Source organism: Rhea pennata, chromosome 3 (assembly GCF_028389875.1).
Source record: "Rhea pennata isolate bPtePen1 chromosome 3, bPtePen1.pri, whole genome shotgun sequence".
Lineage (NCBI taxonomy): Eukaryota > Metazoa > Chordata > Aves > Rheiformes > Rheidae > Rhea > Rhea pennata.
Genome location: NC_084665.1, coordinates 91,548,861 through 91,574,691, shown reverse-complemented (window position 1 = coordinate 91,574,691; position 25,831 = coordinate 91,548,861). Strand labels below are relative to the sequence as shown.

Genomic DNA, 25,831 nt, shown 5'->3' with positions numbered 1-25,831 from the left:
TCTTTCCAACCCAATATGCTTTTACAGAGAACTGCCAAGCCACTTGTAACACTGATCAACAGTGACCTCATTTAAGAGTCAAGATCTTAAGCCAAGCCATCAGCAGAAACAGTATGAGAACAAACTAAAAATTAAAGAAACACATTATGTACAGTAAAGGGCATGGTTCTCTGGATCAGAATTAAATCTAATCACCAATTGTACAAAAGCTACTCACAGCGCATTTGAGGAAATGGATAAAACACTAGTCTAAGGCATACACAGGTAAGCACTAAATTAAGAGATGTACATAAGAACTAAACAGAGATGAATAACACCACTTGTAATGTTTTGACTACAGATATACCAAAGAGTGCTCTCATGTTTGAAATCCCTTAATGCCAGCACAACTATGGTTGCTTTTTTCAACTACATGGAGAGAAACTGACCCTTTACTTATTTTCAGTGCATTTAGCAAGAATTGATAAATATGCCAATTAAAAAAAAAACTTTAAATAATTAAAATATATTTTAAAATAAAGCCAGCAATAAATATGGTATTCTTTCAGATATGATTTTTCATTCTTGGTAAATCATTGAAAAGTATGTTATGGAAGTTTACCTTTATATTACTTTAAATTATCTTAACATATACAGTGCCACAAAAATAAAACATTTTTTCACGACAATTGAAATTCCTGTGATTGGAAAAAAAAGTGTATTCCACACAATTTCATAAGTGTTTTCCTTACTATCTGGTCTTATCACACTATATTTTGTAATAGATAAAGGAGAAATTGAGTCTTAGGGAAGTTTTAGGTGTCCTTGAAAAGTTATATACATTGAAACCTTCAAAAAACACAGACATCGCTCCAAATGGCTCACCAAACAACAGCTGCATAATCTTCCCCCATGGGATAGGTTCAGAAAAGCACTAGAAGGCATCAGAAACATACATCCATTGTTTAAATTGTAAAACACAAATAACCCAAGTACACAAATTTAGAGAGAGTAGGGATAACAGCTAAGGTAGTACACATTCCTAATGTTCACTTTCACAGCTGTGCTACACGTTTCGGGAGTAAGAGAAAGTCTGAATAAGCGCTGGGTTTGGTACTGGTGGCTCACTTTGAAACGCTGAGCATCAATTTGTAGGCTCCAAACTCACATTTTTATTATCCAGTCAGAAAAACTGCAGCTGTGAAAACAGAAAAACATTACTTGAAAACCAAAATATCCAATCAGATAAAACTTCTCCTAGAAGAAGGAGAGGAATCAAATATTCTCTCCATTGTAGACCTCAAAGCAGTTATGAATCACTACTGAAGCAGCAGTCTTCGCAGATAGTTATGATTCTGCCTGCCATGAATCCAAGCTGAAAGCAGTGAGTTCAGCAATGAAGTGCACCTCCACTCCTGGAAAGCTCCACAAAGCCCTAGGTACAGTTCCCTCCTTCACTGAGATCTGGAAGAGGGAAAATGGAACTGGGTGGTGTCTACTAAGATTAGCTTGATCTCATCCACTGCTGCTAACTCTAGTGTAGAGGAAACTTAGAACAAATCCTAATTTTAAGCTACAGAAAGGGGACTTCCAAAGCAGCTCTTAAGGATATACGATTATTGTCCTCTCCTTACCTGGCAAGTTATTCTAGTCTTAGTTTTGAATGTCTATCTTTTTTTCTGCATTTTTTTTTTTTAATTTGCGGACATGTTCAATCTAACATTTCTGCCTAGCCCTCCTCAAGCTTTTCTCCAAACCCTCATGGTAACACTTCTGCCTCTTCCCTGCCCTCTCCTTACATACTACAGTACCCCTTTTTTGATTCTCCTCCATTTTTCATTTTATCTAGTCCTTCCCTGCTCTTTCTTGTTGTTCTTGCATGGCATTGCTCAGCAGCATTCATGCCTCAGCATTCAGAAAAGCAGTGTCTTGAAAACTGTAAGGTTGGGGAGGACATGAGGCTGGAAGCAGTAAGAGATACAGGCAACCTTCCCTTGATGCTGAGGATATGTCAGTTTTTCTCTTTTAACCTCTCCCTGCTCCATACACCCATCATACAACACCTGTTTCCACACACACACAGAAGACTAGATTAATGTTTATGATCTATCACAATCTAAAGAAAGTTCTCATGAACAATATACAGCTACTCGGAACAAGACAGAACATAGCTTTTCAGTATGTTTTTTTCCCCCCAGCATTTGTAATCTATTATGATCCTACTTGCTTCAAGATTAGTTTTGGGGAAAGAAAACATACAAACAAGAACCCTTGTATTGAACACGACAAACCTGAAGATAACTTTTCTAGTCAGTCACTTCAGCCAAAAAGTTGCTAAAGTCAAACTTTCAGGTTAAAACAAAATGGTAGATAGGCAATTCAGCTTTCTGTTCAAGGCTCCACATTAGTAGTACATGTTTCTACCCATCCCTGAAGCTACAAATTCACTTTAAAATATATATTTAACATTTAATCTACTAGACTCACCAATATCTGTGTGCCAGATACATACTACAGTGCAACATGCTTAGCCAGGCAGTCACAGAATACCTTATTGTTTACAAGAAATCCTTGATGTTAAGATCCGCTAATGGGTCCTTTGTTGGAGGTTTCTTGGGACTCTGAGTAGCAGGAGTTGGGCTTGGAGAAAGCTAACAGACGCCAGCCAGGAAGGCAGAAAAAAGAAAGCAGACAAGGATATACAAGCATTAGGTAAGTGTAGCAGGTACACAGGCAAGTGCATTGCAAGCAAAGTTGTGAATTGTCTATTAAGTTTAGCGTGTTGCCATTTTGCTCAAGCATTGCCTAAATTCCATCCCTACTACAGAATTCACAATGTTTGGCTGATATAATGGACAAGGATTCAGACACTGAGTATTCTAGTTAGTGTAGCTTTAAATCACTCTCTCCTTGTGAGACAGAAAGATGTTAGAATCATCAACCCAGAAAGAAGTTAAGCAATTGTTATATGCTAAATATCACAGTTAAAAACAAGCAAGTGCCTGCTGCAGAGTACATCTGAGAATCCCTGCCATTGGCAATTAAATGCAAATTGTTCTATACTAGTAGTGAGAAAGAAAAAAAAAATTGTACTGTAGACTTGACTATTAAACTTCATTCCATCTTGTTTAGGTACAAAAAAAAAAAAAAAAAGAAAAAAGAAAAAAGAAAAGAAAGAAAGAAAGAAAGAAATCAAATAATAAGTAGAAAGTGGCTGTTTTTCAAGTTCCATGCAACTCCTTTCACTATGGACCCAAATATGTTTTCCCTTTCCTGACCTTATCCTCCCCTCACTCAGGGCACTAGAGATCTCATGCTCTTTTAGGTATTTCATATGTAGCCCTAGCACCTTGATGACTACCCCCCTTCTCCAAGAAAAAAATTATTTCTTTGTGTCTTCCATAATCCTGTTCTTGATACTCTCTGAAATGAAAAGCCTATTTAAGGTGTTAGGAAAAGTAAAATCATCTGTCTACATATGTATCTACATATGAAATGCAGAGCTCTAACACCTACAACCCAACTACTTACTCAAAAAATTTCAAGTCCTTGATACTTGTACAAAGCAAACCCAAAGACACTTAAATGAGAGTGTGTTTCCTTATCTAAAGGGTATAGTTGACTACAGAGTTTGTCCATCTGACCTAATGTTTGCAAAAATGGGAAGCAGATTGGTTTTGAGTGTTAAAAAAATAGATTTAAGAGCCATGGCATCAGCTTCTGTCTCTCATTATTTCAAAGTCAAGAAGGACTTCTGACTAGCGCAGAAGCAAGATACACTATAGGCAAGCATTCTCTGCCCCTCCCTCCAGAGAAATTTTCTATGCCTTTCCTATTCAATGCTATAATAAAATAATAGCTAGTTTCCTGGTTATTAGCTTGTTGTGTAATGACCATGGTGATCAAATAGTCACCACAACCTGCTCTTGAAGATTAGCCTAAATTGCATTTTTTATTTTTTTTAAAATCCATTTAGTGCAATTGTCCTTAATCAGGTGCCAAGTTGAGCATTAGAGGCAGGAATGCTCAGATACCCCTTGAAGTCTGCTGTGATTGTACTCTTCATTACAGCAACATGGTAGGAAGGCAGTTGTGCTGAGTTGCATGATATGGACCAGACAGCAGACAGACAGTAGTCTAAGTGGCATAAGCAATGTGCTAATACTAAAGAAGTTTACTACTTTGTGTCGGTAGCTGGAGACCACTCTGCAGTCCTTTACCATTTTCTACTTCTTGAATGGCAATGATCTTTACAGACTAATTTGTTCTGCTTTGAAGCATCACTACATGCAAACCTGCAGAAAAATATCCAGAGTTAACTTCTATGTAAGCTAAGTCTGCCTTAGGCAGAATTGCTGCTAAGCAATGACTTCCTCATGTAATGAACAGGGAACTCATTGTGTATAGCAACTATTACAGGATTCTTATGCACAGAAATTTATGCTAAATATTCTACATCTGCCAACTTACAGAACCAAACCTGAGTTTTTAATTATCATGCTAGTTCTTTAGAAACAGGCTTGATTTAGCAAACTTTCTGTTTTAAGTAGCCAAAATTGTGTCTCCTTTGGTTCTACAAATGTGATTGTCACAAAGTCAGACTATGTGAATGTACTTTATATACATGAAAAATGAAGCTGTGCCATCTATCTACCACTTACAGAAGAACACAGTGATTGAAAATTAAGACTAATGTGTATTTGCTTTCCTCCACATTAGGTATGCTAGAAGAAATAAATTTCACTTGGCAGAATTTGAAACGGCACATTACAGTGAGAAACGTATCTTAAAAGTAGTTAGATGTGAGAGACTTTTCAAACCTACTCTTTCACTGGTCTCATATAAGGGAATTGAAAAAAATTCAAGGTGTTTGATGTGACCTGCTGGAGGTCAGGCAGAGAATGTCACTGAAACACTGTAAAGTTCTCACTCAGTTTGTCACCAAAATCAAAAGCACTTCAACATACTGCCTCTTCACTTGACTGTCATCTTCCTTGGTCACAGCTGGTACCATAAGAAATCTCACTTGCAGATCTACAACTAGAATCAAACTGAGATATTGAATACAAAAGCCACTTTCTAGGGAAACAGAGAGTAGTAAAACATGCATCTAACAGTAACACTCACCTGTACACCTGGGCCAGCGGCAGCTCCGAATGGTGGCCTCATCATAGGCTGCCCATACATAACTGGCTGCTGGGGCATCATGGGTACACCTGCTCCTGCTGGGGGCTGCAAATTAAAAATAATATGAGTAGATTTCCAGATGAAGAAGGGAAAGCAGTGTAAGAAAGATAACTCACCATCCCAAATGCTGCTCCTGGCTGTGGAACAGGTGGAGTACCTCCTGTGGCAGGAACAGCACTTGCTGGAGGCACAGTTCCTGTCTAAAATAAAATGCAAGAATTTCTATAACATCAAATATTTGGAAACCACAAGGTGTCGCTAACAGTCTCAAGCTGTTCTAGAAAGTAGCACTGTTATGTAGTATGTAATACCTAACCTCAAACCCACAATGCTACTGCACAATGAGTTGAATGACTGCTGAACAACTGTTTTGACCAATGTTTAGTTTATTTTGTCATAAGAAAGCTAGGGTAACAGACTCAGTTGTCTTCAGGAATGGAGTCCATTTGCAGAAAAATGAAAAACTCAAAATGAGAGCAAAAATATTTTCTTCCTCCTTCTGTAGCACAGTATAACAGAGCCCACTGACCTTATAACTGATAGCAAATATGCTAGTGCGCTTATAGTATTGTATTTTACTAAGAGCTATAGAATTATGCCTAGCTTAAGCAGAGTGTAAAGTTAAATAAGAGAAATAATTGCTATAGTAATTAGTTTCAGATAGAAATTATTATTTTTATGCAGTCACATTCATTTAACTGTACCTCGCTCACACACTTAAGCCACAGTTACAATCACTACGTGCTTTAGTCAAAGAGAGTTAAGCTCATTTTAACTTCTTACACAATGGCTTCTCATTCAAGTAACATATTGCAGACAAGAAAAATGATTTTCCACTAAGATGCAGGAAGAGAGAACAGATAAAAACAGGGCCTCTTTGAACATGGCCACCCCACTTATCTAGTAGGACTTATACATCATGTCTTTTGGGTCTCTTGTCTGTCATTTCCCATGCAGAGTCTTCCTATGGGCTTGAAAGCACTGAAGTCTCTCTCTTTCACGGAATTATATTCAACGCAAATAGTATTTAAACTGTAATAGCTCTAAAGAGAGGCAGGAAGCACTCAAGAAAATAATCCTAATACCATTTAGAAATCCTTAAGAACCTCATTGTTGCTATTGTGTGTCCTAAATAAGTATACTGGTACAATTCTCAAGGTATTGCAGAAGTTGTAAGGTCTTGCCTGAGCCTTAAGCTCCTTACTGTTTACCTGGGGTCAGTTATATCCCATCCATGCTCGGTGAATAGTTACAGTATTTTTCAGTTCAAAGCAGAAGTGCACCTCTGGAGGTATGCAGCATGACTAGAGTCCACTTCTGTAAACTTCGTATTTAGCACCCTTGTTTGGTCCTTGCTTCCAAGCCAAAATAGGCCATTTTTTTCAGATTCATGCAACTAATCAAGATAGCCTGTTTGAGATTTAGTGGACAGTATGCACCCTACAGATTCTGACCAATTATTATCAAACTCTTTACCGGTCAAAGCTTAACAGGTAGTATTTTCATTTGTTCCCATATTAAAACTAACATCTGGACACTCAGATATGGAAAACAAGAAATGGAAAGACTTGACTTAGTGACATCAGAAGAGCATTCTAAACTAATCTGACTGCAGCCAAATGAGAAAGTCTTAGTTCTAAATTCAGTTAGGCAGATGCCAAAAAGAACGGCCCCATGAACTGAATCTGCTTTTGCTTCAAGATACTAGAGTCACTTGAGGAGACAGGATCTCACAAAATTTTGCTCTGCTTTTAATCAAGAAGGTAGGTGAGAAGGGTGAAGATGAAGGGAAGAAGTGACCAAAGCTTAAGTGTCTCAGATTCAGACTTCAGCAGTGATGGGAAGAAAGGCTTCATTGCAATCTCTGTATTTGATTTTCCCTGTGGTCTACTATTCTCTGGTTTCAAAAAGACCTAAGTACATGGATTTATAGGCAAAACATAGTATCCATGCTTCATGAAATGCTATCCCTCTACCCAGCTTTCCAGAAAGGCCAGTCACTCAGATGGTAAAACCACTACCAAACTGAATCAGTGTTAGAGAAGTTAGAAAATCTGCATAGTAAAAGTCCCCAGATTCTTCACATTGAAGCAGAACAGTGATATTCTGAAGCCATTGTTTTCAAACTTATAGCACAGAAATGGTTAATCATTATATACTGTCACATTCAATCCACTGCCTGAGAGTGCCGCCGGACATATTTGTGAAAACAGCCATACTAGGTAGTTTCTAGCTAGTTTTAAGCCAGCTTTAACAACTGCAAAGCAGGTGAGGCGCTGTTAGTATCTTCATGTTTAGTAAGTAAGTATAATAAGGGATCAAAAAATTCACTTACATAGTACAGTACTGCCCAACCTTTCTATTAAGAAAAAAAAGTTGACATTACAACTAATACATTCAATAAAGTAAAAAGTTCAGTGAATTTTTGAATCTACCATAAAATTAAGAAATAAGCTGGACCATGCTTAAAGTTATATTAATGTTCAGTTCTGGTAGTAGGAAACTGAGGGTCTGCTCCCTCTTGATAGTCTCCCTCCCTTCTGTTTGCAACCCCTCACCCCCACCCAGCTTTTATTTATTTACTTTTTAAACAAAGACCTTGCTACTTTTATGAGGTATGAGCTTTCTTCATATTAATATTGCAGCTTACCCATGATCAGTTTTTTCTTGTGCCAAATTTATATTTTAAGCTCAATTGAACTCCCGTCTTTCCCCCAGTCAGGGCCTTCTGAGGTCTTTTATAGGGCAACCTTAACCTTTCCATAAGACTGTTTTGCTGGGCTAAACAAACAACACTTTTCTAAGCTAACACCCAATCATCTCAATAGTCCAAATACTGTGTGCTCTTTTGATCTACTGTGTTTAGAAAAGGTTGAATGAGGAATAAACCTGAAAAATGTTTTCTCTCACCCCAGTACTTCAGCTTCATAAAATTACCCTTCTTTCTGGGCAGTCTACCCGGACCTAATCAAGATCTATACTGCTAGCTACATAATTTTCTTTTTTAATATCTACTGATAGTAAGTACACATGTAGAGTCGTATCTTGACATGTAGGTTACTGTATTTTTGTTGACCTGAACTCAGTGATTTAGTTATGCCAGCTCTAGATCTGGTGTTAAAAATTTGACTTGAAACAATCACATTATTTATACTCATATAAATAATAATTAGTAAATAATTATATATAATACCATTTATAAAAGATCTTAATAATTATTTATACTCATATAAATAATCACATTATTTATACTTTATAAGCAAACTCATTAGCAGAAACGGACACAGTAACAAGTATGTCTATGCTTGCATGGTCTCAGAAAACAGTAAGGTTTCAATACCAGTCTGGATGAAGTACCTACCAATGGACCACTTGGGACACCACCAGTTGACCACGTTGCAGGTGCTACTTTTGGCTGCCAGTTGGCTCCTCCTGTTAATTTTTTCTCTCCAGCGTTCCACTGAAGGTCTCCCCTAATAGAGGGCATCAGAGATAGAGCTGTTCTTTACATATCTTCACAGTGAAAAGGAAGACCAATTACAATGAACATTAACATTAAGCATTAAGTTACATTAGTTTATGGTATATACAGTTTAAGTTATTAACAGAAAGATGTATTTTTAGTATCACTCAGTTTCAAGGGTTGTTAGCTGTAGACACCACTACACTCTACACCGAAGTCAGTTATATGGTCATGGCCTTTGTGGTGAGAATAAAGGAGAAGGGTTGCTTAGCATTGACTGAAGGCAATATATTATTGCATATACCCTTGCAAAGTAGAAAGGACTGCTACAGCCTATTCTACTGGGACCAGGCAGTAGAGCTGCCTGCTAGAAGTCTTTGAATGCACACTTCATTGCTGGAAATCTTGTTCAGACAGCTGAAGGAGGAAAGCATTCAGTCTGAAAAAAGTTCACACATACAAGAGAAACAAATCAGTCACAGAATAAAAAGAGTGTTTCCAAGTCACGTTTTGCTAGAGGTGCTCTATTGTGAGTAAGCTATGGAGACTGTAGAAAGGTAAATTTTGGAGATAAACTTCATGAAGTGTTTACATATATCCCTCCTATTACCTCCACAGACACACAACACATTTTGAAGTGCACACTTCATAAACAGGTCTTGTACACAGAGGAGGACTCCGTGCTGAAGTAAGCAATCAGATTAAGAAGATACATTCAAAAAGGAATAGAATATTATAAATACTAAAAAAAAATTTTTTTATTGCATGGAATGAACTTTTCTATTTTAAAAGTATTCCAATACCTACACGATAAGCACATAAAAAGCCATAAAAAGATAAACTGAACTATTACTATTAGCCTAGTTAACTCAGGAGAGCTATGCAATATCATCTGGACTATTATTTCCTTTTATGTTGTCTGGGAACCAACCTTCCAAAATGATGGCAGTGATTTACAGAAATGTAAGACTTAGGTTAAAGCTGGCAAATTTAAAAGCTGTGTCAGGAAGAACACACCTTCATTATTCTTTTTCTAGAATTTTTCTGAATCTGTTTTTTTTGGGGGGGAAAAAGTGTACTGGCACTTGTCCAATTAATTGATTCTTTTAAACACTGATGGATATATAAGATGATAAAGCTGCTGCTGCTAAGATGACAAAAGTTGAAAATCCTTAAAAAAAAAAAAAAAAAAAAAAAAACACAAAACAAAAAACAAAGCTACACCTACTTCTTTGAAGTGGTACCAGAAATTCCAAGATCTGAAAAAAAGAAGAAAAAAGGGGAAAAGGGGAGTCATGTTTAGTAAATTAAAGCATATCAAAGTAATAGCTCATATTTCATTGTTTATATATAATAGTAAAATAAAAGTTTTCATCATCTTTATTTAGATAGCTTCAAGGCATTGGCTCTATACCTTCTTTAGGACAAACTTTTCAGGAACCTGGTGATTATCTCATACTTGCGAAAGCCATTTTTTTTCCTCCACAAGAAAACCAAGGTGCAAAATGCTAAGTTATTTAAGAGCATCAATAACCATTTATCCCAAGTGACAATACTAGTTTTTCTGTTCTTCCTCTTCCAGGCTGAAATTAAGTTATTTTAAACATACAGATAAACCTGAAAGTTACCTTAAAATTCTGCACTCTTTTACGTAATCTATAATGCATGGACACTTTTAAGTAGTTTCCTTAATTATTCTCTGGAAAAAGTTTTAAGCAATACTCTTCTCATGCAATCAGTATAAATCCTGCAAGCCGAGAATTGCTAAGTTCCACTATTATTTTCACCTCCAAATTTGGATATATCAACTGTCTTGCAGAAGCGGTTTCAAGCGATAAGCATTAGAATCTTCTTTACTTCTACACATGGTAGTTTTTCCCCAACAGAAGAGTGTGTATCTTAATGATCAGTTATACATTTGCTGTGTTTTACTTACTTACAGTAACATAAAAAGCATTCTACTCACACAGCCTTCCAAAGTACAACTTCAATATTATTATATCTTAGCCTAGGCAGTCCTTCGTGAACATTAGGTTTGTACAGCAGCTGGTGCTACTGATCTGTAATTATAGTTATAAAGACTCTAGCACTCTTCCTGCTACAGGTAAGAGGCTGTTTCTTTTATTGTTTTTTTTTTTTTTTTTTTTTTTTTTTTTTTTTTTTAGCATTTCAAGACAATTTTTGGCAAGGCCACTATCCAGGAGAAGATCTGTTTCTTGGCTGCTGTGTACAACTCATTCCATTGCTACTCTATTCTTACTAAACAAAAAGTCAGTTGTCTGTCTCCACTAGTTTTATTTCTGTTTAGCGATAAATTCTACTGTGATACCAGACACTTTGGACAATTTTTAGCACACCATCCTTTTATAACACAGGGGCGGATCCATTAGTGAATCTGACTAGCCTCTGAATGTACCTGGCATATCCATATGTTATAAGTCGTACTTACAAATAGATCCCATTAATATTCTCAGATTCTGGCACAAAGGACAAGTTAGGACCTTAGAATGCAGGCTATCTGAATCAGGCCTTATTCCTGCCCAAAGCTTCCCTGATCTCCACATGAAAACAGGAGGGTACCAAAAGAAGAAAGCTAAAGTGGACAAGTATTTGGCCCCACAAACAAATAATGTAGTTGTACAACATGCCACTTAAAACAAAAACTTGTCACTTACTGCCTACTAAGTTTGCAAGAGATGAATCAAGATCACTTCCAAGGCCTTTGCTTGCTGCTGAAGGTGTGACTGTTGGTGTGGCCGAAGGTACTATAGACTGACCAGAAGGAACCATAGTTGGCATAAGAAGATCACCTAAGCCATCAAATACTGGAAGGGAAAGAAGTGGTTTAGAATAGCAGCTGTGGTAAAGAAAAGCTCTACTGGCCACTTTGCTGCTATTCGCAAATACCGCACAGACAATCACGACTAAAGTCTTACCAAAACACAGTTTGACATTAAAAGTAATGCCAACAAGGGCATGCATATCATTTTACTAGACAATGAATATACAGTAATCCTGAAAAAACTATACGGATGAGAACTAATATGATGGGCATGCCTAAAAACAGTTTAATTGAAGAGTTGAATCTACGTAGATAAAGCACTATTTCCACATGTCACTATTTTTCTTAAAGCCATCTTTACAGAGATGTCAGATGCACACATTTGTCAGGAGATATTCATTTAAAGGCTTTTAAAATGAACATCTTGCAGCAAACACCAGTCAGAGTTATGTGGCAAAAACAGTCTTACACATTGATAACTTATGGCAATAAGAACAGTCTCAAGATGTTACTATTCATTTGCAAGCAGCAGGAAGTTGGGAAGCCTACTAACATCTTAAGACATCAGAAGGAACTAGAACCATCCACACTGACAGATCTAGTCTCTTTAGTCCAGTCATTTATCTCAGAAGTTCATTGTTTAGATCAGTTGAAGTCGAATTGCCTGGTAGGTCTCATTCCAGCACTGATCTGTATTTGAGGTACATGCTAAAGTTAGGTCAACAGGAAAGGGTAACATGTGCACTGGCAAGCAACTAAATAACCAAACAGCAGTACTACTTTGACTTTCTTTTTTTTTTTTTTTTTTCCCTGTACAGTTGCAGAACTCACCAATTTTAAGTTTGTAGCAAGGACCCAGCATGGAAAGTATAGAATGGAAGAGATACAGACAAAATGATAGCAGTGATGAAAGTTTAAGCTTATAGACAGGCAAAGAACACTACCTCGGTCTCAGTTTCGTGTATCTTCAGATGCCATGCAAGCTCAAGAACAGCTTCGGCAGCAACAGCAAGACGACTTAGCTACATACTGGATTTACAGAACAGTGGTTTCTTTGAGTAATGCAGTCAAGCACATGCAAGGATGATGTCCACACTATTTCAGTTTCCACTGACATGATAGAATAAAAAATGGGTACAGAGAGCTCCTGGGCATACACCAGCCTAAACACAATCTTGAGCTCTTCCAACAGAGAAGAAACAGGGAAATCACTTATCTTTTGTATTTAGAGCCCAAATGTGATGTCATTAACTCATCTAAAAAATAACACATACTAGGAAACTCACAGGAAAAAAAACCTTTGGCTCACCTGATGCATCAAATGAACTTCCAGTCGTTGGAGTTGTTGTTCCAAAAGCTGCATCAAAGTTAGGCTGTAGTAAGTTGGTTTGAGCTGGAGTGACTGGGGATGGTGATGGAGAGGGAGCAATAAAGGAACCTCCAAAGCCTTGAAAAGGTCACATAAGAGAGGTGTGGACATTAGAGTCTGTCTTGATGGGTTGTGTTAAAAAAAAAATAAAATAAATAAGGCAACATGATAGAGAAGCTGCTTGCTTTAAAGACCATTTTAAAGAGCTCAGTACTACAATGCACTTTAAAAACCAAAAATCAATGTTTGGTTTTTAATAATACCATGTTTATCATCTAGATATCTGCAGCTCTCTGCAGAGGCAGATCAACAGTTGAAAGTACAATTCTTCCAGTACTGCATACTATAGTTTCAGGCGAGTAAATTCATATGTTGAACATAACAATAAGAATTAGTTTGGAACAAAGGGAAATAGAAGACTAGCTTGAAAAAGCCTATGATGACAGTTTTATGGATGCAACTAACTAAAAATTCCAATTAAGAAGTTATTGTTTTACCAGTTTAGTTTAGCCTCTCTCACCATCTTAATGTACCCTGGTCCTCCAGGCCAAGATGTCATCACGTACTGCTTGCCCCCACCCTTCCACAGTTAGATTGACAGTATATAAAAGTATAAACAATCCCTAATAACAGCGATTCTCTAACCTAAAAGCAACTCATTCTCATCCTATTCTTAAAATCCCTCCCTCACCTGCTATAAAACTTGATCTCCCTTGTAATTTAACCTTGTTATTTATATTAGATTCTGGAAACCATTTAAATTGGAAATTGTGTAAAGACTATCAAAAAGAAATCAGATACATGACACCTTCTCAGTTCTCTTTAGTCTGAAAGCCAGTCCTCTTGTTCAATCTCTTCTTGACAGTGATGACTAAGACTGCTACACATTTTCAGTGTCTTACCCTTGTTTTTCCCAGATGGTCTAGTCTCCTGGCATTACAAGGCTCAGATCTGAGGCCACCATGTCAACTGTATGCAAATACAGCAGCAATATCACTCTGCACATCTTGCAGGCTGTAACTTCTTTTTTCCCCCTTTATCAAAAAGTTTATTTTGCCACAACTCATTGAAAATGAGACTTTGCCATGCCAGCATCCTACCACTACCCTAAGATTCTTTGTGGAGAATTTGCGGCCTTAGCATTCTACTTTCTGTATTTAACAGCTAGTTATTGCTGCCTAAGCGTAGAAGCTTACACTTTTCCCTGTTTGAAATTCCTCCTTCAGACCTTTGTCTCTGATTTGTAGCAACATTTTAAATTCTAGTTTTATCCAACATTAATACAGTTCTTTTCACATGGGGGACACCTGGATATTGAAGTACGCTACTCAGTGATAAAGTTGAAATAAAGTACCAAATACAACACCTATTTAGAATCATAGAATCAGTAAGGTTGGAAGGGACCTCTGGAGATCACCTAGTCCTACCTCCCTACTCAGCAGGGTCACCTAGAGCATGTTAGACAGGGTTGCATCCAGGCGGGCCTTGAATATCTCCAGAGAAGGAGACTCCACAACCTCTCTGGGCAACCTGTGCCAGTGCTCCGTCACTCTCACAGGGAAGAAATTCCCCCTCACGCTCAGGCAGAACTTCCTGTGCTTCAGTTTGTGCCCATTGCCTCTTGTCCTGTCACACGGGGCAACTGAAAAGAGTTTGTCCCCGTCCCCTTGACACCCTCCCTTCAGGTACTTATACACGTTGATAAGATCCCCCCTCAGTCTTCTCTTCCCCAGGCTGAAGAGGCCCAGCTCTCGCAGCCTTTCCTCATAGGGCAGATGCTCCAGCCCTCTGATCATCTTCGTAGCCCTACGCTGGACTCTCTCCAGTAGCGCCATGTCTCTTTGTACTGGGGAGCCCACAACTGGACACAGGACTCGAGATGAGGCCTCATCAGGGCTAAGTAGAGGGGCAGGATCACTTCCCTCGACCTGCTGGCAACACTCTTCCTAATGCAGCCCAAAAGACCATTAGCCTTCTTGACCACAAGGGCACATTGCTGGCTCATGGTCAACCTGTGATCCACCAAAACTCCCAGATCTTTCTCCACTGAGCTGTTTTTCCAATAGGTCAGCCCCCAGCTTCTACTGGTGCTCAGGGTTATTCCTCCCTAGGTACAAGACCCTGCACTTGCCCTTGTTGAACCTCTTGAGGTTCCTCTCCGCCCAGCTCTCCAGCCTGTCCAGGTCTCTCTGAATGGCAGCACAGCCCTCAGGTGTGTCAGCCACTCCTCCCAGCTTCATATCATCAGTAAACTTGCCGAGGAGGCACTCTGTCCCCTCATCCAGGTCACTGATGAAGAAGTTGAACAGGATTGGACCCAATACTGAGCCCTGGGGGACACCACTAGCCACAGGCCTCCAACTAGACTCCACGCCACTGATAATGACCTTACTAGCTTTTCCTTTCAGCCAGTTCTCAATCCATCTCCCTGTCCCCTCGTCTAACCCACACTTCCTGAGCTTCTCTAGGAGGATGTTATGGGAGACAGTGTCAAAAGCCTTGCTGAAGTCAAGGTGCACAACGTCCACTGCTCTCCCCTCATCTACCCAGCCAGTCATTCCATCACAGAAGGCTATCAGATTGGTTAAGCAGGATTTCCCCTTGGTGAATCCATGCTGGCTACTCCTGATCACCCATTATCTAATTATATTAAGCTCTTATCACCACTTTATCTCTTTAGTAGGATAGTTTGAGCAACTCATGTTTGAGCAGCCAACTAATTCCTGTCTTCCTTTCTTTCATTCATCTTTCCTCAGCTTTTTTTTCAAACCAAAATCCTCAGCAGAGAGATTAGAGTTGTGTGCTTTCATTGGAACCTGGGCACTATGCCAGCAACTTGCTGTACCATCAGAATAGGGGCTTTAGCTGCAGAATGCCTCACCTATATTAACAAATAAATTGGTCCAAGACATACCTCGAAAAGTGCAGCAAACCCAACTAACCCAGCTACAATTGCCACATTGTGGGCAGTGACTGAGAACACTTAGATCATAACTTAAACTGGTCCCTTTAGGTGACACTGACCAATTGCACTGCCTGGAGCCAGGGAATAAGGAACAGGGAGAAACAGAGGAGCCTGTTTTCCTGCATATTCAACTGAAGAACATTCCAAAAGCCTGCATGAGCTTCCTCATGCTTATCAGAGCCACCTCAGGGTTCTGGCATCAAGAAAATCCTGTTACCCAAACCTTATTCTGTAGCAAGCCACATGATCACAGCTGCTTAATCAGAATGTGGACAAACATACTAGGACCAGAGAGCAGTCATCAGCTCTCCAAGGCATGTTCCTGAAGTGAGCGGGAAAGACTAGTAAGTCATTGAATAACTTAGATGGATGGAAACTCTGGAGATCATGCAGTCAACCTCCCTGTCCACAACAGGTCTAATTGTTACAGGACTTGTCTCATCTTGGACACCTCCAAGGATAGAGGTTCCACAATCTGTCCGAGCAACCCATTCTAGTATTTGTCCATTCTCATGGTTAAAAGAAGGACTGGGACAAGTCTGACCTCTCCTTGCCCACAGAGCTAGTCACTTCAACCCAGAAAGTAATCAAATTGTTCAGGCATGATTTGTCATTGGTAAATTCATGTTGGGTGTTCAATGACCTTCTTGTCCTTTCTATCTTTATAAATGGCTTCATTTATAAATCCTGAAAGTTCCTACAAATGGCTTTATGAAGAACTTGCTCAGGGACATAAGTGAGGCTGGCCAGCCTGCAGTTACCCGAAACCTTCTTACTTGCTTTTCTCAGAAGATGGGCATGATGTTTGCCTTTTTCTAGTCATCAGAAACATTCCTGATTGCCAGGACCTTTTGAAGAAGATAGAGTTGCCTCACAATGACATCAGCCAGCTCCCTCAGCACCTCTGGATGCATCCCAACTAGTCCCATGGATTTGTGTATGTCTAAGTGGGTTAAGTGATCCCTAACTCTACCTTCCTGTACTGTGGGTACTGTTTCATTTCCTCAAACTCTCCTAGCTAGTGAGGCTCAGGGATCTTGGAGGCCTGAGGATAGGCCTTAGTAGTGAAAACTGAGGCAAAAAGGCACTGTGTACCTTGGCTTTTTCCATGACCTTTGTCACTAGTTCCCCATACGCTGAGCCCATATTCTCCTTAGTCTTCCTTTTACTGCCAATGTACTTTTGGAAACCTTTCCTGTGCTGTTCAGCTCCCTCGCTAGTTTCAACTCCAGCTGAGCTTTCCTGACTCCATTCCTACATGGGCAGGCAATGTCTTTGTAGTCCCAAGTAGCCCATCTCTGTTTCCACCTCCCATACACTTCCTTTCTGTGTTTGTGTTCAGTTAGGATTTCCATGTTTGTTCAGGCTGGTCTTCTGCCACACTTGTTCAACTTTCTGTACGTTGGAATGAACTGTTCTTCCTGGAGAAAGCTGTCCTTGAAGATCAGCCAGATCTCTCAGACCCCTCTGCTTTCCAAGGCAGTTTCCCATAGGGTCCTGCCAAGCAGGTCTCTGAACAAACCAAATCTGCTCTTCTTCAGTTTATAACCTCCTTGTCTGCAAGTAGCAGTTCTAACAGAACATCTGCCTTAGCTGCTCTGCTGATCCCCTGCATCAAGAAATTACCTCCAATACATTCCAGAAAGTTCCTAGATTACTTACAGCTGGCTGTATCGCCCTTCTAACTGATACTGTGCTAGTCACCAATGAGTGCCAAAGCCTGTGATAGTGAGGCTTTCTTCAGCTGCCTAAAAAAGGCTTCTTCTAATTCCTCTTCTTGATCAGGTGGTTAGTAGTGGACAGCTACTACATCACCAGTGCTGCTCTGTCCTCTGATCTTTAGCATATGTCCTCTCTTGCTTCATCATCTCTCCCAAGGGAAAGCTCCATGTATTCCACTACCTGCAAAATAGTGCTAATCTCCAGAGAATCAAATCAGAAGTGAGATGACAAAACATGGTGATAATAAAGGCAGCTGACTCCAGCAAATCCTAAAGCACCAGAACTACCACTGAAAGATCCTATTCTGTTAGAGGCATTCAATTTTCCAAGCCAGAATGAGGACCTTAGCAGCAGCAGATGACATGATTATCAATTTATAAGATTCTGTTTCAAAAGTTATGTAAGCTTTTATAAAACCTTACAAAGTCTCCGTCTTTCCAGCCACAGGAGAGAATCCTCCACAACTTCAATAAAGTTTTTGCATCAGGATTCGTCTTAAGGCCATAGGTTTTGTACACTGTAACAGCAACATCAGGCACAGAAGCCACGAAAATGCTTTAAGAGATTAAATTCTTACTCATCTAATACTTGCACAAGACCCAGAGCGAGTATGCAGAAACAGCAGCAACTAAATTCATGAGATGTGTTGTCTGTACATCCCCAACTGCCTGCTTTTGAGGTTCCTTGTACTTATACATTAGAGTAAGGTTTCCTGTAAGAACACCCAATTAGAGTACATACTGGGATATGCACGCATGCAATCAAATACAGAGATCTAGAAGGGGAAAAGAACTAAAGACTATCATATTTATCAGCATAATTCTATTCTTGTCTACTGAGAGGCTTAGAGGCATATGAAAAAATCCTACAACATTTTAAGTGAGCCAAGAATAGTTTAGCTACTTATTTCACAGCAGTGCATTTAGGACAACAATGCCTAGTAAGTATACTTGTAATATTATGCATATAAACACTTAGAATGACTAAACATTCATTAACCATGAAGGACAAGCCTTCAGCCACCATACGAAATCTGGATAATCTTAAATTTAAATTTGAATTATACTGCAGGCTATACATCTGCCATTATCTAGGGTGAACAAATGCTTAGCAATATGCTGTGCTGTTTACAGACTCTGTGCCTGCCAAATAGAGATTCAAACCTAGTCATAGCCATTTTAAATGCATACAAGCAAAAAAATCTATTCACTCTGACAAGCAGGTTTGCTGGAGATTTTAGACTTATGACATCATTTTTTGCAACTTAGGTTTTAACTTAATATGACTCAAAGCACACTGATGAAGTTTAAGCCACCTGCAATATAATTCTTACTACAGCTTAATTGCAGTTACAGATCAGGACAGAAAACATTTTATATTCTGATTTTCGCATAAACTGGATTAGCTTCTTGACAAGATCTCTGCACTCAGTTCCCTAATAACACTCACAACCACAAAGGGTAGCAGCCAGTATTTTCTTTGCAAAGTTACTGGTATGGTGCTTCAGAACCTAGTGATTAAAGCTTGATCTCCATCCTAAAGCTATCCATAGACTGTTTAACCAATGCACAGAATTACAGAAGCACTGTTAAGACAAAAGAAGGACTTCTAATTTAAGATCCAGAAACAGTCTCTACTAAAATTTAGCATACATTTACAAATTTTATCCTACTTTAAGTAGCTGGCTTGCTGGTATTCAGACAGATTCAGAACAGACATATAAATTATTCTCTAGAACACTTGTACTTTCTTGTAGCATGAACAGGAAACACCAAAAGATAGACCAGGTACCAGCAAAATTGTTCTCTTCTGAGATGGTTTCTGAATGTAAGCACCATTTGAAGCAACTCATAAATCCTGAGATGTCTCACTTCAGTTATGTGTTTCTCACGCGATGGAGGATCTCTCAGGAGCTTATGGAAGGCAAAACATACACTTCTGATACAGTGTAAGTTGGCACGAGAGACTTTTGGACATACAGGCAGCAAATGAGGCCATAGTCCATCCCAGCTGGAAAAGTTAATAGTTGCATGAAGGGCAGACTTCTACTCCAGCCCAGAATTAAAACCACAAAGGTATGATATTAAGCCTTCTATCATCTTCTAGCTTGTGAAAGACAACCTATGGACAAATTCACCTTCTGGAAACATGGGAAAGAATTACCTAGTCTCTTCTCAAATCAGGAATGGTCTAGTTTTCTTTAAACCTGAGGAAGACATGCTGGGGTCTTGTTCTCTACAAATTTCAATTTGGGGCAGGGAAGAGTCACTACTGTTTAGCAAAATCACTATAGCCACTAAAGTATGTGGTGTGGCAGAAAGTTCAGAGAATGGCAAAAACAGAATTCAACTGAAGCTGCTCCAGCTGTAGGATGCAGACTAGAATTATACGAATATTCAGCCTTCAAAATAATTAAGACAGTTTGATGCCACATTCAGCGCTAGCAGGGGTGTCATCCTACCCAGTATAAGAAGAGAGGTTATATCACTTCAGCGCCTTGTGCTCAAAACTCTCTCTCTCCTCTCATCCCATTCTCCTTGGCTAAATGCAAGACAGTTGCTAATTCACTCATTCAAACTTCTAACAGGTAAGTGTGTAACCTGCCTCAATTAAATCAACCAAGAAACAAAGATGAGTTATCAGTGGGGAATAAACAGCACAACCTGGAATACTCTCTTGCTTAAGTACTGCTGCAATCAGTCACAGAAACTTCATCTGAATACCCTCATTCAGTACACTATAGAAAAATAAGGCACATGTAGGAGGTAGGAAAATGAAAAACATGCAATAAAGATTATTTAGGAAGCTAGTCTGTACACTTAATACAATGCTTCCATTATCAATAGCCATAAAGTCTAAAAATTAAGGAAGCTTCTGAACAATATTTTATTCCACTGCAAAAGTCTACTTATATCCAAGGAACACACAGGATTTCACAAAGACTATTTCTTAGATTTCTCACATAAATGGCAAGTTAAAAAAAAAGAAAAAGAAAGAAAAGTTCTTTATTACCAGCCAGTAGGTCTGCAGAAGCTGAGGAACTAGAAGCAGCCTGGGTTGCGGGCTGGGGTTCAGAAGCACTACTTCCAAAAGCATCTAAAGGGAATTCCAGAAGGCAGCAAGAAAAGGTGAAGAGTTCAAGACTAAATATACCCATTCATCACTTTTATTTTAAACAAAAGATGGCAATAGGATAGCCATTTCATTTGTCAGACGGAAAAAATAAAAGTACTTGGCAGAGCAGTACCACAGACACAAAGCTCAGGGGGAAAGGAGGAGAGGCATCACACCAGCACATCAAAGAAATCTGTTTTTCTATAAGCAAGTGCAACATGGAAGAGGATGATATCAATACCAATCAGTGAGGCTTGCAAGTCCTCTTAGTTGGGCCTCTTCTCAGAAAGTCCATACAAAAAACATGGTTTTAGGCTAGAGAGTTAAAGCTCTTTGGAGATGAAAGCACTAAATAAAAGGCTGGAGTAATTCCAGCCAGAACTTACAGACTCACATTAAGTCTTTTTAGAAGGATATTTCACTAAGGTTTGAAAATTCACTACTTTAAGTAACATTCCTGTTCTACAACACTGCTAGAGTTGGCTGTGCCCATCCAAATTTTTACCATGACAAATCTGAAAGAAATCTTATAATGCAGATATCCAATTTCAGAAAAGTCACCCTGAAAACTTCAGCTTCTTAGAGAAACAAAACTAAGAGAAACCAATATGAACATGGAGAGTTGCAAAGGTGGAGGGGGGGAAAGGGAAAGCACATAACACACTTTCATTAGACCTCTGAGGTGAAGAGTCACACATGCACTGACTAAAGATAGAATGGCAAATGTAATGGCAAAAGAATGGCAACACTGACAGCTTATTTGCAGTTCATTATTTGTTGTGCAATATGAAGAACCAGATGAGTTAGTATTAGCTGCAATGCTGCACAGAAAAGCCGTAAGAAGGAGAATCTGCAGCTTTAGCAAAGCGCAAAGGTAATTGAAATGAAGTGATTCAGCTCTGAAGTGGTGAGGAAAGAAAAATACCCACCACCAAATAGGTCAATCACACCTGAAGAATCCACCTTTGCTGGAGAGGCAGTGGGTAGAGGAGAGGGGGTTGCAAATGCATCCACTGCAGTAAGCACAGGATAAACAATATTTAGTATCAGCAAGGCAATAATGATAGCTAAATATTTCAAAACCACATGGGTGCATCAGTTAGAACTACAGGATCAGTAAATTCCGGTAACAGTCTTCAGAACTGCAAACAGAAAGTGCTACTTCTCTCATACAGCAACTGAAAACCACAGTACTTTTCAAAAGCCATTCTTGTTTAATAATTTCCTTATGTTTAGAGAAGGATTTGCTCTCTTAACATACACATCACTTAGCTTCAGTGTCAGCCACTTCATGGTTCACATCTTCAGCAACTGCTGATCTTGTGACTAAAGTATCAACAACCCCCCAACTTGGTGTTTCAGCTTAAAGATGCAAGCTGGTGATAAGTCTTATTTTTACTCTTGACAGAAAACCTGGAAGCCTGTAGGATGTCCTGTGAAAAGAAGCACTCACCAGATAAGAGATCAGCAGTGAGAGAACTCTCAGGCACAGGAGAAGCTCCATGTGGTGGTGATGAAAAAGCATCTTCCAGAAATGAAAAAAAGTCAAGGAGAAATCAGTATCATTCAAGTCAGTTAACACAATAACAAAGCATCAAAGCAGCAGAGTATATGAAAATTGCTGTCTTTACCTGTACCAAACAGATCTATGCTAGGTGTAGCATCTGGTTTAGGAGCTGCAGGTACATCAGGAACAGACTCAAATAAATCTAAGACCAAGAACATACATGTCTTTAACTCATTTTTGAAAAACAGGACTGAAAGCAGAACTTCCAGCTTTTGCATATCACATTTGGAGTTAACAGGCTTTCTCATTTGAAAGTCCAGAACACAGCATGCATATGAAAATGATTTATTTTGTATTCCTGACAGATCAATTCACCAGAATCAAAGAGTTAAAAACAAAATTACCACCAAAGATATCTAGAGCAGGAGGAGCGGAGGTGGTGGTGGGAGCAGAAGTGGTGGCAGTAGTTGTGGTGGCAGTAGCTGTAGTAGCAGTAGCAGCAGCAGCAACAGCAGCAGCTGGAGAAGGAGTAGTTGCAGGAGCTGGAGTGGCTGCGCTAGTTGTAGGGGTAACTACAGGAACAGCAGACTCTGTTGGCTTCATAGCAAAGAGGTCCAGCTCAGGAGCAGCCTCTGCACTACCTTCGGATGGGGCAAAGGGGTCTTGTAAAAAGGAGAGGGGAAATATATGTGTATGCATATTTAGGATCATTAAAGGAGGAAGTTAACAAAGCAACTACAAGCACTGCACATACTGCAAATACACACACACACACAAATGAGGTTGGTCTAACATCTAGCCTACTTATCTAGACGCATTACTTATGTTTTTCCAAAATAAAGATGATCTGAAAGGTTGAAGAGTCTAGATATTGAAGGGCAGACAAGGCCAAAAAAAAGATAAGAGACATGATGAAAGAATATCCAGTTTAACAGATTACTGCTTACAAAACTCAGCACTGCCAGAATCATTTATTAGCACTACTGTATAAGCATAGTTAGTGGGACTCAGAAACTGGCAGTTTTGTTAAACATGCTCTTCAGTCTAAAGTTTGTTTTGACCAATTGCGAACATTATTAAGAAAATTTCAGAAAAACACACTGCCATGTAGTTTAACAAAAAACAGCAAAACAAGAGACCATCTAATGACTTAAAACCCACCATTTCCTGAACATGCATCAAGAGCTGCTGCTACAGGGGTTGGGGTAGCTGGTGCTGCTGCCCCTTCAGTTGCTGCAGGGGCTTCCCCAGGAGAAGCTGCAAAGGCATCTTGGGTGCAGTTTAAGAACAGAAATTAAAAGGAAAAAGGATAAAGAGAAGAAAAATATAGTAAAAGAACCAAGTTAAATTGCACAGGTAGGTTCCCTTATACAACATGAATGTTGTTACTCTGACCGCAAGACAAGTCATGCAGCACATAGGCTTTGTCTCCCCCAATCCCACACAAGCATTTTCAAATAGGATTTGAAGATGGAGCTTTTGGGGCTGCCAGTAGAAATTTCAGTAAACATAAACAAAAAAAAAAAAAAAAGAAAAAAAAAGCATTATTCTGATTGTATAAGGGTTCACAGCAACATGCTCATATACTACCCAAAATCAACTAATGAAGGAATAAAGGACAGAGGTATGGCATTAAGTTGGTGTTAATAAGGATATTAAATTTGCATGCTCAAAGCCCGCAATACATGTATGATTAATCAATAACTGTGAGTTTACTCGCACAGCGCTTTGCAAACTTAAGCGCCGTTATGAATAACAAATCAGTTATATTAGCAGAGATCTATTCTGATTATTTCTAGCATTTAAGCCACACAATATCTGAGAAACAGAACTTACTAGTATCTTAACAGTACTCCAGTAGGATCTTTCCGAAGGCAGAAAGTCTAATGCATAAGTATTGTTACTCAGCTTGCTTTTGACAGATCAAGGACATTGACCTAAACTATTGGTCAGCCATAACTAGTTTATCTCTATTTCTTTGAGAATCATCATCAAGGCCAACCAATCCAGCCAATTCAGATAAGGTAACTGTAATTAATTCTTGGGTTTTGTTTGGCTGGCTTTTGGTTTCCTCTTCGTAAGTGAGATATTTGAATTGCAAGCTCTGAACTTTTACGGCATTATTCCTAGACTTAAACCACCATCTGTAGCTCTTAATTCCATGAAATAGTCCTAATGGACAGTACCATCTGGACTAATCTTCATAAGCAAGCATTTTCTTCACAAAGAAATTGTGCAATCAAAATGTCATGGTTTAAGACATTCATAAGGCATTTTTCTATTACTTCAAAGATAGCAAGTTCAAAAATTTCTGTAGGGGGGAATGATGCAATTGCACTATCAAACTAGCATAGGAAAAAAGCTTAGCATGCTTTAATTTGGGTCTCAATTTTAAAATGAAAATGACCATTTTAAAACAAGTTTGTGCCAGTTAATCTAAAAAGCTCAAAAAGACATGCATCTAAACTTCATGCATCTCTTCAGAAGAGATGGAAGCTGATTATTCTTGTCCAATAGAATTAAAATGAGTTAAAAGCAAAAGAAAAGGCCTGCTAATAAGCCATTTCAAATATAATTCTATTTTTTTTTCATGTAATAGAGTTAAATAACCAAACTGGATGGCAGTTGTCCAAGTAAAATATCATAAACAGTCAAAAGTCACTGTATTGTATGCATACCAGGTACTGACATACCACTTAGAAGAAACTGGACTGAACAGAGAATTGGACTGAAGAGTTGTGAATTCAAATACACAATGCATGGAGTAATGTGTATTACTTTTTGCTTGACAGGGCTAGCCTTCATATGGAAAGCCACTCTGTGTTCTTTCAAAAAAAAAAAAAAAAAAAAAAAAAAAGAAACATTTCCATCCACATATGCCTATAGGTTAGTATAGGTGGTGTAACAGCTAAATTAATAATGGAATTTAAAAGAAAAACACCATGATCTGTACAGAAAAATATCATGAGGAGTTTAAGAAACTCTATGAGCTTAGAGACAGACCTGCCTCAATAGCTCACTCTCTAAAGCACAGTTCACACCAAGGGTTTAGGTAAGTCCTTCCTGAAACTTGCCACAGAGCTAATGCTTAAGACTTCCACAGCCTTTCAAAGGATCTGCTGTCCCTGCACTGACTTCAACTAAAATCTAGCATCACATGCAGAAATGAAAACAACTGTGTACTGCCTATTTCATTAGTCAAAAAAACTAGACTGCTTATTTTCCTTTTTGTTCTGCAAAACTGCTGAATAACTCTACATCTGTATATTCAGCATTGCAAAAGATCTTTTCCCTTTAAAGCAGTTACTGAATTTACTTAATTTATGCCACTTTCCTACACTTGTGCATCTTACGCTTCAAAAATGAATCTAACTTTTTGCTTCAAGAATAAAGTAGTACATGCTCTTTGGTTCAGTTTATCGTCAGACTGGGAGGCAACTTAGAGAAATACTGCTAAAACCTTTGCAAGTTCATACTACATGGAACATCTGTTAGGAGTGATTGGTACGTATTATGCACTGCATATCACTTAAGTTGTTAAATTGTTAAATGAAAAACAGATCTTACTGAAATGATATGTAAAGAGGGGCACCTCTAAGTTCCGAAGTACTGAAATAGTGCTTCTGTGTGTCTTGTCTTCAGCAAAATAAATGCCATTGAAAAGTGATTTGTTTAGTTTCATAAATTCAGGCTTTTTATTTGATGCCATGGCATCAATGTGCTAAAGTATTTTGCTCACACAT

At 38.7% G+C, this 25,831-nt stretch overlaps 1 protein-coding gene across 1 annotated transcript in view; it reads right to left on the bottom strand.

Moving 5' to 3' along the window:
* Positions 1-584: 584 nt before the first annotated feature.
* SNAP91 (synaptosome associated protein 91) overlaps positions 585-25,831 on the bottom strand; it is a 72,792-nt gene continuing 47,545 nt past the window's right edge. The window contains exons 16-29 of the mRNA XM_062571047.1: positions 23,250-23,357; positions 22,493-22,750; positions 22,213-22,290; positions 22,035-22,106; positions 21,511-21,594; positions 20,480-20,563; positions 12,721-12,858; positions 11,305-11,454; positions 9,858-9,888; positions 8,528-8,639; positions 5,283-5,366; positions 5,107-5,211; positions 2,530-2,630; positions 585-1,177 (exon numbers count right to left, since the gene is read on the bottom strand). Coding sequence (XP_062427031.1) covers positions 2,538-2,630; positions 5,107-5,211; positions 5,283-5,366; positions 8,528-8,639; positions 9,858-9,888; positions 11,305-11,454; positions 12,721-12,858; positions 20,480-20,563; positions 21,511-21,594; positions 22,035-22,106; positions 22,213-22,290; positions 22,493-22,750; positions 23,250-23,357 — 1,397 coding nt within the window. The 3' untranslated portion in view covers positions 585-1,177; positions 2,530-2,537. The remainder of the gene's footprint in view (positions 1,178-2,529; positions 2,631-5,106; positions 5,212-5,282; positions 5,367-8,527; positions 8,640-9,857; positions 9,889-11,304; positions 11,455-12,720; positions 12,859-20,479; positions 20,564-21,510; positions 21,595-22,034; positions 22,107-22,212; positions 22,291-22,492; positions 22,751-23,249; positions 23,358-25,831) is intronic.